The 14,107-nt window shown below is 41.6% G+C and overlaps 1 protein-coding gene across 1 annotated transcript; it reads left to right on the forward strand.

Moving 5' to 3' along the window:
* The first annotated feature begins 10,564 nt into the window (after positions 1-10,564).
* On the forward strand, positions 10,565-12,584 carry ptger4c (prostaglandin E receptor 4 (subtype EP4) c). The gene is made up of 2 exons (XM_010894492.2): positions 10,565-11,416; positions 11,967-12,584. The coding sequence occupies exons 1-2, from the start codon at positions 10,565-10,567 to the stop codon at positions 12,582-12,584; spliced, it is 1,470 nt and encodes a 489-aa protein (XP_010892794.2).
* The last annotated feature ends 1,523 nt before the right edge of the window (positions 12,585-14,107 follow it).

A 14,107-nucleotide genomic window follows, 5' to 3' on the forward strand; every position in this document is an offset into this window, starting at 1 on the left:
CAGAGCCTGGAGAGGTCTTTTATCCTTGGTACACAAACTGTGAAACTTTGGCCTCAAGGCTACGTCCACACATCTGCCTTAACTTATAGACTTTAAGTGAGCGTGTATGTTCCTACACAGTACTTTGAGGGAGAATGCTATGCTTTAGTCGCAAATGGTTTTGGTTTTGGCAGCAAAGGCACCCGCTCACCCACCACCTAAGGAGAAACCCCACAGACGTTGTCTCTCAGACTTCCTGTGGCCAACCCCAACAGACCCTTCATACAGAGGCCCCCCAAAGGTGTGTGCTCAGGCCCCTCTTGTACTTTATGTCCTTTCTGGACCGGGGTACAACGCGGCGGACGACACACAGCAGAGACCTTGACGAGTGGTTTCAGGTTGATAACACCTCCATCAGCATGAAACCAACTGCTGAGCATGAACTCGAGGAGATGGGAAGAGAGAGCATTGCGCTTCTGTCCTCTTCGACAGGGGGTCCGTAGAGTTGAAAAGGTTTCAAATTCCACAGCATGCATGAAATGGTCCAACTGCACTGACAACATGGTGAAAAAGGCGCCACAGCACCTCTTCAATCTCAGGTCACCGAAGAATGCACTGTAAAAATGCACCGTAAAGAGCCTGCTCTCAGACTGCATCCCTGCCTGGAGCGACAAGCGCTCTGCCCACGTTCATGTGGCTCTTCTGAGGGTGGTCAGCAAGCTGTTGGGACACACTGCGTGTGCTCCAGGGCATTTACTGTACACACTAACGCAGAGAGGTTGCAAAGGTCTTCACAAGAATGTTTAATGTTGTACTTGACATTTGTGTTACCTCGCAGTACCATTCATAGGCTGTGCACCTTCAGCGTTTTCACTGATACTGTATATAACACGCTACTGTTAATGAGCCGGAAATACGAGCACTGCGATACGCACACCACAATATCTGGCCGTTCAAATCCTGAACAAACTTTGAGAGAGCTGCAATGTGGGGGACAGAAAGAAACAGAAAGTTAGAAAAAATCAGAACGTTACAGAGAGAAAAAACAATCTTCTCTACGGGGCTATGAAACACATACATTTCCCAGCAGAATGAAGTCATGATATATGACGTGGAACACAGCAAGGCTGTAACACAATCAACACCATAACATCATAACGGTTCTGACATCACCTCCATAAAGGAGCCGACACTTGAGTCCTCTCCCACTCCAGATTACCGGCACACAGGGAGCACACTTTGGCGTCACAAGCTAATGGGCATTGCATTATAGCATCAACTTGTGTGTGTGTGTGAGTGTGTATGTGAGTGTGTATGTGAGTGTGTGCAGTGGGTTGGATATGGGAGGAGGCTACACTTCATTGAATCCTGTTAACTGGCTCTTTATTCTGAATTCCCTCTTCTCAGCAGGGCCTGGGTCCATACAATCTCTGTTCCCAGTATTAGTATAGAATTAGTTAATTTGTCTCTTTCAACAGCAAAGCTGTCCAATACAGACACAAACTAGCCATGTTTCAATCAAAATCATCTAGGTTTTCTTTATTAAAACAACAATTTCTGGACAATCATCCAGTTTGCTGGAGGGCTCAAAACCTGCAAAAATAACCCAAACAAACAAAAGGTTTTGACAGATTTTCTCATCTTGAGATGTTTAGACAGATTATTGGCTAGGCTGCCAGTGGCTTAACTCCCACCAGAGCAATTCAACTATTCAAGCAGTGAAAGCTACAGAAGTTATTGCTGTAATAAATAACAAGCCATTGCAGCTGTAGCTATGGATACATCTCTATCAGGCAGCCATATGTATGTTACAGGAATGATACACAGCAAATTGTTGTATTTCTAACGGGCATAGAAACACACCCACACATTTCAGGAATCTGTATTCAAGCGGGCACACAAAGAATCGGTTAATTTAACAGGTTCCAAATGTGGAAGCCCGCCACAGGTAACAAAGTGCTTGTTTTTCACAAGGAGAAAAAGACACAGAAGATATGTTTGCTTTTTCTTGTCATGCGATTCTTCCTCTCTTGTCTTTAATAAAACATTTGTTCCCCCTTTCCATTTCATGTTCAAACATCACCACTCATTGTACAGTTGACAATACAAAATAGACAGAATAGACTGTGCAACAGCGTAGTGAGGAACGTGCGCTTTTGTCATCCGCATTAGTAAACACCTAAACTCTCGACCAGGTGAGTGATGCTGTTGTACGGAAAAAAATAAATATAATGTACGTGACTCATTTAAGTTTCAAGGTACAAGTGGGGCATCATTTTAATCAGGAGAATGTCCTATTTTTTATAAAATACGGCTTGCGCCATTCAATGACTTCAAACTAGACTTGAAATAGTCAGAAAAGGCGATTTTTTTTATATACTTCCACGTAACGCAGGTTTAAGCGCAATTAATACCATATAGGACCAGATGTTTACTTCCTATGCCAGTTGTTATTTTTCAGTTTCGTTGTGAAATGAGGTTACAGTATTAAAATAAAAGAGGAGACCTGTTTTGGTGCTTTTTTGAGGCTATGGAATTTTAAACTTAATTCAGGTTAGAAGAGGCTGAACAAAGGTTAGTTTCAATTCACTTGCTATGGGGACGCGCTAGCGTTCCAGCTCAGCCAGCGTTCTTTTGCCGTTTTTCACTCATCTTGTTGTGAGTTTAGGTGTTTACTAATGCGGATTAGTAAGTAAACCGGAAACTGCAATACCGACTTCTAGACAAAAGCGGAGGTTCCTCACTGCGCAGGTGCACAGAGCCTGTTCAATTCAATTTGCAAATAGCATTAATACCGTACACAACTGGCAGGTTTACCCACAATATTGTTCTTTTCTCTATCACATATATACAGTATAAGTACATATTTCAAACAGTTTACTATTTCATTAAACTTCTTGAAATTCCAAGACGATTTAAACGTAAGGATGCCTGTTCTCAACTAAGAACATAAGCCAGCTAATCTGACCACTAGACATCTTGATAGCATATTTCATTTAACATAAACACTATTACACGTACACCATATTGTTTTAACAAGTAGAAAAACAATGTAGCTGTATGTCTACAATAATGCTTTTGAAGCCACATTATATTGGACAACTGTCCAGAGCGTTTGGCCATTAGTTTACAATTGGGATATCGCTAACTTTAGCTACTGTTAGGTACTTCAGAAAGAAAACACATTTATCCCCAATATTTCGACGCGGCAATAAAACAACAGCAAGAGAAACATATTTTCTAATAATTCAAAATGATATGTAATGCTTATGAGTACCAACCTGTTTTTCACAAGAAGAAAAAGACAGGAGGTAAGTTTGCATTTCCTCAGACGTTTCTTCCTCTTTCGAGGCAGAGGAATTACGCGCCTTTTACACAGCCAAACTTCTCTTGTAGCTCCCCCTAGTGGTGTTTACCAACTTATATTGCTCCCCATCTCAGATGCATCCAAATAAAAGTTCTAAGATGCTAGCTTAAGAAATATTTCTTATAAACTAATTAAATCACCAAATTGTGACTAAAATATTTGTGTTTGTCACAATAACATTCAAAAAGATATTTCCCCTAACCTCCAGCCCTAACCTTAACCGCAAAAACCTAACCTTAACCCTGAACCTAATCCCAAATTCAAACCCTAAACCCATTGTAACCCCAAACCTAACCAGTAAACCAGAGATAATGTTTTTCTCCTTGTTGGGACTGGGGAAATGGAAATAGCTACCAGGGTTGTAAACCACACACATTTCGTAGGTCTACATTAGAAATATATATTGGGACATAAATGCATTCCCCCTAAAAATCTATGTTTACTTACCCTAACTCGCAGACACCTGACCACAAACCTTAATGTAACCCTAACTCCTAACCCTAAATGTGCACCCTAATCCAAACATTTGATTACACTAAATGCAGGAGGAGGGCAGAAAATGTATGTACAAGTAGAATGTATAGATGTGCAATTAATTAAAATGCATTACATATGGCCATTTTAAACGTGCAATGGAAGCAAATAGGGGAGTGCAGAAAATGTACAAGTATTATGTATAATGTATGTAGAAGTGGGATAAATAGTTGCGCTGGCACAATTGGCAATTGTCAATGGCATTTTGAAATTGCAATTGAGGCAGTAGGGTAGCAGGTGCAACTGAAATGCAGGAATAAGCAGCAATAAGGTTCCAGAGGTAGACGTGTGTTTGTAACAATTGAAAATGCAAGTACAGTAGCAGTTTTAAGTGTGCCATTAAGGCAATTTTATGGTGCAAGTCGGCATTGTGCAAATTGTGTGTAGTCGGCATTGTGTAAGGCAGTGACAGAGTCCAGTGGTACAAAGGGTGGGTGTGGTTAGTGATGGGTCACAGAGTTCAGCAGGGTAACAGTAGATGGGAGGAAACTGTTCCTGAGCCTGCTGGTGTGAGAACGGAGAGACCTGCACTGCCTGATGGGAGGAGGGCAAACAGTTTGTGGCATGGATGTGAAGAGTCCCTGGTGATTATGCGCGGCCTGCGCAGACATCACGTGCGCTAGAGGTCTACGGTGGCTGGGAGCTGGGTATTCGTGATGTGCTGGACGGTTTCCATCACCCGTTGTAGGGTCTTCCGGTTGGCCACGGAGCTACCGCCAAATCACACTGTGGGGCACATGGTCAGAATGTTCTCGATTGTGCAGTGGTAGAAGTTCACAAGGATCTTGGAAGACAGACAAGAAGTACAGGCGCTGCCACACCTTTTTGACCAGGGCTGAGGCATTGAGGGACCAGGTGAGGACCTTGGAGATGTGGACACCCAGGAATTTGAAGCTGGACACACACTCCACCTCAGTGCCATTGATGAGAACTGGGGAATGACTGTAGCCTTTAGATTTCCACAAAGATCTCCATGGTTTTCTTTGCATTGAGGGCCAGGTTGTAATCAGCATACTATGCCGCCAGGCTTTTGACTCGTCATTGTCACTGAACTGGCCTTCCACCGTGGTGTCGTCTGTGAACTTGACGATGGTGTTGGAGCTGTGTACATGAGCGCAGTCGTGGGTGAAGAGGGAGTACAGGACGGGGCTCAGCACGCAGCCTTGTGGAACCCCAGTGTTCAGTATCAGGCTGGAGGAGGTGAAGTTGTCTAACCTGACAGATTGGGGTCCAGAGTCCAGTTGCAGAGAGAGGGGCTGATCCACAGGTCATGGAGTTTGTTGACCACCACTCGGTGGTGATGGAGACATTGCTGGCTATGGGGTCGGGTTCTTTGGCTGGTAGTCTGTGATTGTTTGGATGCCCTGCCACCTGCGTTGGGGATCAGAGTTGTTGTTGAAGTGCTTCTCAATCCACAGTTTGTGGTCACTTTTCAGGTACTTAAGGACTACTTCATAATCGAGTACAATTTCCCCCCCTACCAATTTTTTATGTCTACTTCACAATTTTGGCCTCGTCTTGTCCCAACAATTCCACAGCAGGTGGGGAAAGTTGTACAGGTATCTTGTTATGAATGTTGCCAGGACATTCTGCTTTCTACTGTACACAGGCACTGAGGGGAACTCATTCTCCGAAAAACTTTTGTTGATTTCACAGGCACCCGATTTAACACAAGTTGCTAGAGTGCAAAATGAAAAGTCACCCTTGTTCAACCTCAACGCTTCCACCCTGAGCAGTATTTAGCCCAACTGTGCTGCCATTTGCTGGACCCGATAAGGCATACAGGGGGTTTGAAATTGACTTTGAAATGTGTTGCTGGCATCAAAATCAAAATAGCCATGCATTTTTCCAAAAACAATAACATTTCAACATTTTATATGTTGTCTTCGTACTATTTTCAACTACATAGAGGGATGATTTGCACATCATTGCATTCTGTTTTTATTTGCGTTATAAACAGCATCCCAACTTTTTGGGAAACAGGGTTAAAATGGAAGCTCTTTATAATTATATGCATTTAGCCACTTGCTGATTTTCTGTGGAAGACTGAAGGTTCTCACTGTTATCAAAAATGTTTAGATTTAATGAGGGATCAACAATTGTTTATTACTGGAATCTTGTGACACCACCTTGCCGCCGAGCCTTACGCTTTGAGACTCAGTTGCTTACAATTCAACTCTGCGTTTATTTCCACAGGGAACAGATTACCTTGAGTTTCCCTGAAACATAATTATTAAAAGTGAACAAATCCATACAGCTAGGTAGAGAAATCGATAGGCATGCTGCTCACAGAATCCAGTACGTAGAGGTCTGTGGGTTGAGGAAAGCCTTTTTGGGGACCAGTGAAGGTCACCTATTGATCCTCCCTTCTGGACTGATTGTTTAGGAAGCCGACATTTGTTAGAGGATTGCTGAAACAAGTCCTGAATGGTCTGTTTGATTCCCAGGGACACCAACACGTAAAAAGATATATCAATTAACGGGTCTGCTAATGGCAGGAAATACCCCACCTCAAACAAATGCACACATTTATATGCACAGACACACACACATACACCCACACATCCTTTAACTTAGTTGTGAAATTATCAAAGATTAAATAGATAGCAGTTTATGTACGTCTGTTCTAGCTACTGTTGGTGTCCGTTTGCTAAAATTGTCCCACAGATATTGGCTTGCTATTGACAAAATGGTCAGATGTTTTTCATTACAAATACTTCTACTTGGGGAATGATGTCACATCTTCAGAGTGGAGCCACCCAGCTTTTTAACTTTTTGACCCGTGAGTAGAAAAACATAAATTTTGACCTATTCAGTAATTAGTTTAACACAATGGTGTCATATATATTTCTGCCTTCAGGAGCAGATGCAGGAAAAGGTCATTTTCAGTAGCAATGATTAAATGACAAGGTGTATGCAGAGAATCTCCAAAGATGGGTATGACTTGAGGGGGGTGTGAGGGGATTTATGCGTGACACTAAGCCATAATCGCGGTGAGTAATGTAACTCATCCTCTATTCGACATATTCAATATATTCACATATAAGAACCCAGATTTCCCAATACTGTACCTTTAGGTTGGATTCTGTATTACTAAGGCAACCTATCTATTTTTCTTTTAGAGCTCCTTGAGGTTAGTGGAGTGAAAGCAACTACATTGTTCATGTAGGGAGAGGAATCCCCAAGGAAGGTTCAGTGTGTGTTGAATAGTGATGAGAGGCATTCCTTACACACACACACACACAGATGGCCAAAAAAACGCATCCTGCTTATACAGAGTGTGGGGGTGGTGATCTGTCCCTCAGGTAGTGTGTGTGTGTGCGTGTATGTGACTGTGGTGTGTGAGCGAACTGGTCGGTGCATGCGTGCGTTTGAGTACGGACGGGGGCAGCTGACGTCCGAAGCAGTGCTCAGGGTTATTACAAAGAGGAGTGCAGGCAGTCTGCATAGCATGGCACACACCCATGGTGTCGCAGCCCTGGGGGGGGGGATCACCGCACGCAGACAGGGACAGACAGCCACCACCAGAATGTAGAGCTGCCACCGCTGATGTGATGAATCCTTTCATTATTCCAGATCAGATTACCCTGGCTTGGCGGTGGGGATATTGGCTGTGGTGAACCTGGCTGTGTGTAGTCATAGAGAGGAGAGCATCGCTTTCAGAGTGCCAAACTAAAACAGAAAGCCAATCAGTAGCTATCTGACCCAGTCTATCCCTGTACAGCTATCGCAAACCTGTGTCAAGCATTCCTCATCTGGACTTTGACACATAATCAATCCATTTCCGATGCTGAGAAAACACCCCCTGTGTACAGTAACCTTAAACACACAGCCAAGGCAACAAAGGAGTGTCTCAAGAAGAATCAAATTAATGTCCTGGAGTGTCCTAGCCAGTCTCCAATCCCATAGAAAATCTGTGGAGGGAGCTGAAGGTTTGAGTTGCCAAACGTCAGCCTCGAAACCTTAATGACTTGGAGAAGATCTGCAAAGAGGAGTGGGACAAAATCCCTCCTGAGATGTGTGCAAACCTGGTGGCCAACTACAAGAAACGTCTGACCTCTGTGATTGCCAACAAGGCATTATAGTCTGATCATTTCTTTGTCAAGGCAAACGTACAAAATCAGCAGGGGATCAAATACTTTTTTCCCTCACTGTGTACGATTAGAATTAATTTTTTTTAAATCTTGATTTTGATTTGTTTTCTGTCTGTTATCTATCATCATATATGGTGACAGAAGGTCTGTTTCTACAGTGGCTCTACACGAATAAATTCCATAATGTCAAAGTGAAATTTTTTTATTACAAACAATGTGCAGTGTTAGGTTTGTGCCGAACATAAAGCTTAGCTTTGGGGCCAAAAAGGGACCATAGAATCTTATTTTTCACTAACATGTTTTAATCATCCAGATCTTGTTTTAATTTTGTCCTGGTCTTGCCATTTTACACATCTAAGATCTAATTGCAATTACATCAAAATGCCGTTTTTGATAGTTTACGCTTGTCAAAACAATACCGGCACAATCTGATTGTGGACCAGATCAGGACAAAGGAATCACGCTGTTTTAGCATTTCCCTTTATTTGCACTGTTCCTGGCTCTGTCATACATTACCAGATAAATGTAGTCATACATTACCAGATAAATGTTGTCATACATTACCAGATTAATGTTGTTTTATGAAACTTTCATCACACAATTCAAAGCATAGGACACCAGATCCTCATCTACACACAAACACAGAGTTCAAAACTGAGGACTTGCTCAGTGTACAACATAAAAATTTTGACTCAAATCTTAAAATAAAGGGTGGAAAGAACATAGACAGAACCAAGGTTCTAGTGTGACATTTTCAAGTACAGGAATATGTATTATTTTCTTCATTCATTTTCAGGAAAATTATAGATTAGAGCAAAAGTAGACAGAGGAGAAAAAACATCAAACAAGGTGTGTCATGAAACATCAAAGTGGTTTTGTTTTTTTGTATACGTCTTGTCAGAGCAGTGAAAGAATGGCCTTCAATATGGCTTTGGCCCATTAACTAAAGATTAACCTAACGTTTGCTCCAGATACAAAACATGCACCTGCTTTTGAGCAACCTGGGATAAAACACTAAAGCAAAGTCAATTGCACCAGGTGTAAATGTAAGTGAATACATTTATCTTCACTAACCATCACACCCACTGCAAACATTGCCTCTGTCCTTTGTCAGAAATGTTTTTCTACCAAAATCAACAGAAAACCATTACAAAGGTTCAACATCTTCAGCTGTTTAGAATGCTTCAGCAGTGCCACTGTCACATTTATAAACAATGAAAACACAAACAAACTCTGTGTAGCATCAAAGCAAGGTTAAAACTACAATGTTAACATCTTGGGTGTTCAGGGTTTGCCTTAATAACACTGTCTATGCATTTAATACAGTAGATACATTTCTCCAGAACGTTTTCTCAGCTGTTTACCAATTGTCAGCTTACTGACAGGTTTGTTATTATTATAAATAATGATCACTGCTGCCTTCCGGCAAATTGCTTGGGTTCAATAATAATCAATTTTATTTTAACATATATTATCTATGTTCTTGTCACTCCTAAATTCTTGTCACTCCCATTGTTCTCATCAATTTATTTGGAATCTGTGGTAATGCAGTGAACAACAAAAGATCTGAATGATTTGAAGTATAACATTCAAGTTCATGAACTAATGCCATGGCATTGTTTCTATGTTCTGATAATTAAAACAATTGACATATTTATTAATATGTTTTAATTTAAGTTGTGAAACTGAATACTTGCTACAAAAACAATATTTTTTTCTAAGATGGGAGATTAACAGGGCTGCCTTGTCTAGTTGCTCTTTATCAACTCCTTTGGGGAGATTGGTGGCCTGTAAGCTTAATCATGGTTGTTGGTCGGAGAATGCACTCTCCTCCAAGCGAGATTGTGGCCCGAAATGTATTTCTGGTTGAATGTCCAGTGTAATAATATCCAAGAACGGCTTTGTGTGATAGGAAATAGAGGACACTTGTCCTCTATTGCCGTTCATAGAAGTCCCAAATCAACATCTTTAAGGAATTATGTGTCTACTATTCAAGTATAAACTGTTGAACATGTAGGATACAAAATGATTTGCCAAAGAGGTTCTGGCACAACCTACATGGTAAATCGAACCTAGAAGCATTTATTCGATAATTTGTTAATTATTGTGCAAATAAACATACAAAAATACATGAGGTATACAAATGTTCAGGAACAAACATGCAAGGGGGTACAACAAATTACAGATTAAACAAATATCCTATAATAAAAACCACATACATTAATTGTTTTCATAGCGTTCTTGTTTGAACATAGACATGTTGTAGTAGGCTACCCTCGTGCTCCAGACGTCACATTATTGACATCAGTGGCTGCGCGCAAGCGTGGATACAGTTAAATACCAGCCGCAGCGGCAGGTGTAGCTGCATACAACAGAAACTGAAGGACATTGTTTTGGGAATTATCGGATGCACGCCGGTAGGGAGAAATTGCTCAGTAACATGTGTTCTGTGGTATTGTAACCTATGCTATTGATATGGTTGTGTTCATAACTTGCAAGCACACACTTGTGTGAATGGTCTGGAGATGATGGAAACGTTTCTCAGAAGTTGAACTTACCGGCTACTTTGTTTCAGTTTTAATTAAGAATTATGAATATTTCCGTCTATGGCGATGGCTCGAACATATCAGAAGTACTCCAGCCGCTCTGTGTCGCCCACAATCAAAGTACTTTCCCGCCTCTGCGACTAGAATCCAAGTCCTTGGTCACTTCAGCCACTATGTTCGCGGTTGGAGTCCTGGGGAACCTCATAGCTATTGTTGTGTTGTGCGTTTCAAAGAAAGAACAAAAGGAGACTACTTTTTACACCTTGGTCGTTGGAATGGCTATCACTGACCTGTTGGGCACCTGTTTCACCAGCCCGGTGGTTATAGCCACCTACATATTCCAAAGATGGCCTGGTGGAGGACTACTGTGCGATTTCTTCTCATTCTCTATGCTCTTTTTCGGCTCGGCTGGAATGTCTATCCTATGTGCTATGGCAGTTGAACGTTACCTGGCCATAAACCACGCGTATTTCTACTCACAATACGTTGACCGGACGATGGCGCGTTTTGCGCTTATGGGCATCTACCTGGCCAACATCGTGTTGTGCATCATGCCCAGCTTTGGTTTCGGAAAGCATGTGCGCTACTTCCCCGGAACTTGGTGTTTCTTAGAATGGAGGGCGACGGATCTCCTAAGCGCCTCTTACTCTTTTCTGTACGGCGGAGTCATGTTGACGTTGATCGCTGCGACAGTTGGGTGCAACTTCGCGGTGTGTCGGTCGCTTGTGCTGATGAGCCAGAAGACGCGGATAGTAAGAGCGAAGGTGTCGGTCCAAGGAGGCTCACGGCGCGGCTTCCTGCCATCAGTCACCTGCCCGTCTGCGGCGGAGACTCAGATGTTTTGGCTGATGATATTCATGACCATTGTTTTCCTGGTGTGCTCTATTCCTTTAGTGGTAAGTGAAATACGTCCCATGGCATCGGTGCTTTTCTGATCTGTGAATGTTCTGGTGGTTTATAGTATTTGAAGGTGTTTTGATAGGCTAGTTTTAAGATCAGATAAAAGATATAACGTTTGTGGTTAAATCTTCCAAATATATTGATGGAATTTTAAGAAAATCACAAACATCTCTAAGTTGGGCCATTGTGAAAGTTTTCGAGTTAATGGTAGGCCTAGGAGATAGGTCTGTAGTAGCAACAAGCGCATTATTGTGTTAGTTTATTTATTTTTCGTTTTCTGCAACTGTCTAATGTTTAAAATTATTATTTAAAAAATATTGTACAATTAAAAAGTGTTAACATCTGGGGTTGGTTGCTTAAAACCAACGGTTCCCAATATTATCCTAAAGGGAACCCTTTTTTCAAAAACATTTATTTTGTGTAATTAATGTTTTAAGTTATTAGTAATTGAATTGAAGATGTCTGGAGTAGTAAGCTTTTGCTAAATGTTTTTCTCTACATACATTGCCCTACAGCTAATACACATATTTTCTCTCAATTGTAAAGGTGCGCATCTTTGTTAATCAGATGTTTGGTCCTGCCTACATCTGTGCGGGGGGCCAACCGGATTACCGCAGTGATCTGATGGCTATCCGTTTCGCCTCTTTCAACCCCATTCTGGACCCATGGGTCTACATCCTCTGTCGAAAGAACCTGTTGGTCAAGGGCTGTGCGCGGATGAAGAATACAGTTGGTCGAGTCAAGGCGTGCCGCAATTTAGGCTGGGTCGGCGCAAGCAGTCAACATTCACCCCCATCGTTTGAACACAGCAACGAGACTAGTTACGCGTCTTTACGCACGACCAACCACAGAAACGACTTGGAGCACCAAGTCGTGACTGAAAGTAAATCGTTTACAGACTACACCGTGCGACAGGCGTGGGACTTTGACACTGCCCATGAAAACTTTCATCCGTTTAGCGTTCCCCAGACTAGTGTACTAGGGTTTGAGGCAGAGGTTCCCGCCGTGCCCAAATCGTCTATGATGTTGTCTCCAGTCGGACGAAACGAGATGATTCCAGCGATTTGCGCACAAGCAGATCTACACACCCATGTCAGTAAAGTGGATATAGTCACTTGTACCTTTAGCACACCTAGTTCCTGTAAGTCGGAGAAGTGCCTCTGAATCCGTTGTAGGCTGGCGTCAATGCTAGATGTTTCTCTACACACCGGAATACATGAAGCTGATGTCTGAGATGTTTAACACAGACAGCCAGACAGACCTAGGACATTTACCTTGATGTGGCCTACAGATCAGATGAGAAATACTTGGCATCTGCACACAAAATCGACGCACTTTACGAACCTGTAATGTATTTGTACTATCATACCCTATGGGTACAATAGACATATTCTTGCCTTTACAACAGCATTGTGTTCATGTTTTTGGAGTTCAATGAATTTAAGGACGTGTACGCAGTGGTCTGTTTCATATAGTCGCCAACTGCTTGAGCATAACCTGTGCAAATACATCAACAAATTAAAATAAATAAATCATTTGAATCATTATAATAATTCACATGTCCGTTTGCTGCAGGATAATGTCTTTGCTATTATACTGCCTGAAAGACCCTGCATGTGTGTCAGGCAATTCATTCATACAAATATGTACTTTTGTATGGATGAATCAAGGTTTAGAAGTACTACTTATTTTTGTGCCAAAACAGTGTTGCATGCAGGTTGTAGTAACCGAATATAGCAACATTCCAAACACTTTTTGCAGAGTTTTTTTTATTGTTGAATATTTTGTATTACATAACAATTTGTTTTGAAGGTATTGGAAAACTGTGAGATATTTTCAAAATGGTGTTGTCATTGATATTGTGCATTTTTGTGTTATTGGAGAATTATGTTTAACTTAATGCGTTTATTGTGTGAATGACTTGAGCATAATTACAGGAATTACCATTGACCGAGATCAAACCCAAACAGAATCAGTGTTTAAAGTGACTTATTTTGTGATGTGATCTATTAAAGGAAGCATGGTGCTGTTTATTATTTTCTTCAGGTCTGATTTATTGCTTTATTCCATTCCTGAGAACAAAATCAATAAACATATGTGTTTGTAGACAATCAACCTCATAATGGTGACACACGTGGGCAGGGCTATTCAGCTCTGGTCCAAGAGGACCGAAACACTTCTGGTTTTCATCATCTCTTTCAAAATTAGGGGCTAATTCAGAACTGGGAACCAGCTGAGTGCATTTAATTAAGGGGTGAAACAAAAATCACCAATTCCATTCCAAGACCAGGGATGTAGAGCCCAAAACTGGGACACCACTGCTGAACATTTCCACAGACTATTGAGGTGAATGCGTGTGATGCCCTCTTGAGATAGGTAGTGAGAACACCTTTCTTTATGTATTGCTTTTGTGTATATCTTTTGTGTATATCTCATCTGTAGGGGGCGCTATGACACAAGGATAAGTACCAGGAAAATCGCCCATACTGAAAAGGTCTTCCATGCGCACATTTATAATGGTCTCACTTCTCTTTTGTAATGGAAATCTTTGTATGTGTCCGATTTTGCCAATAGTCCAAACATGTGAACAAGAGTGATGCCAAGACGAATGTGTGGAGAATAAAAAGGAACTGCCCAGGATCTACAGCATACCAACTCATCAGTGAAATGTGGTGGAGAGGAGTTTA

The sequence above is a fragment of the Esox lucius genome, chromosome 3 (assembly GCF_011004845.1).
Source record: "Esox lucius isolate fEsoLuc1 chromosome 3, fEsoLuc1.pri, whole genome shotgun sequence".
Taxonomy (NCBI): Eukaryota; Metazoa; Chordata; class Actinopteri; order Esociformes; family Esocidae; genus Esox; species Esox lucius.

Bases quoted from the DNA above. Each gene is read 5' to 3' on its own strand.
- ptger4c (XM_010894492.2), top strand. From the start codon at position 10,565: ATGAATATTTCCGTCTATGGCGATGGCTCGAACATATCAGAAGTACTC. The intron at 11,417-11,966 runs GTAAGTGAAATA...TCAATTGTAAAG, and splicing joins TGTGCTCTATTCCTTTAGTG to GTGCGCATCTTTGTTAATCA.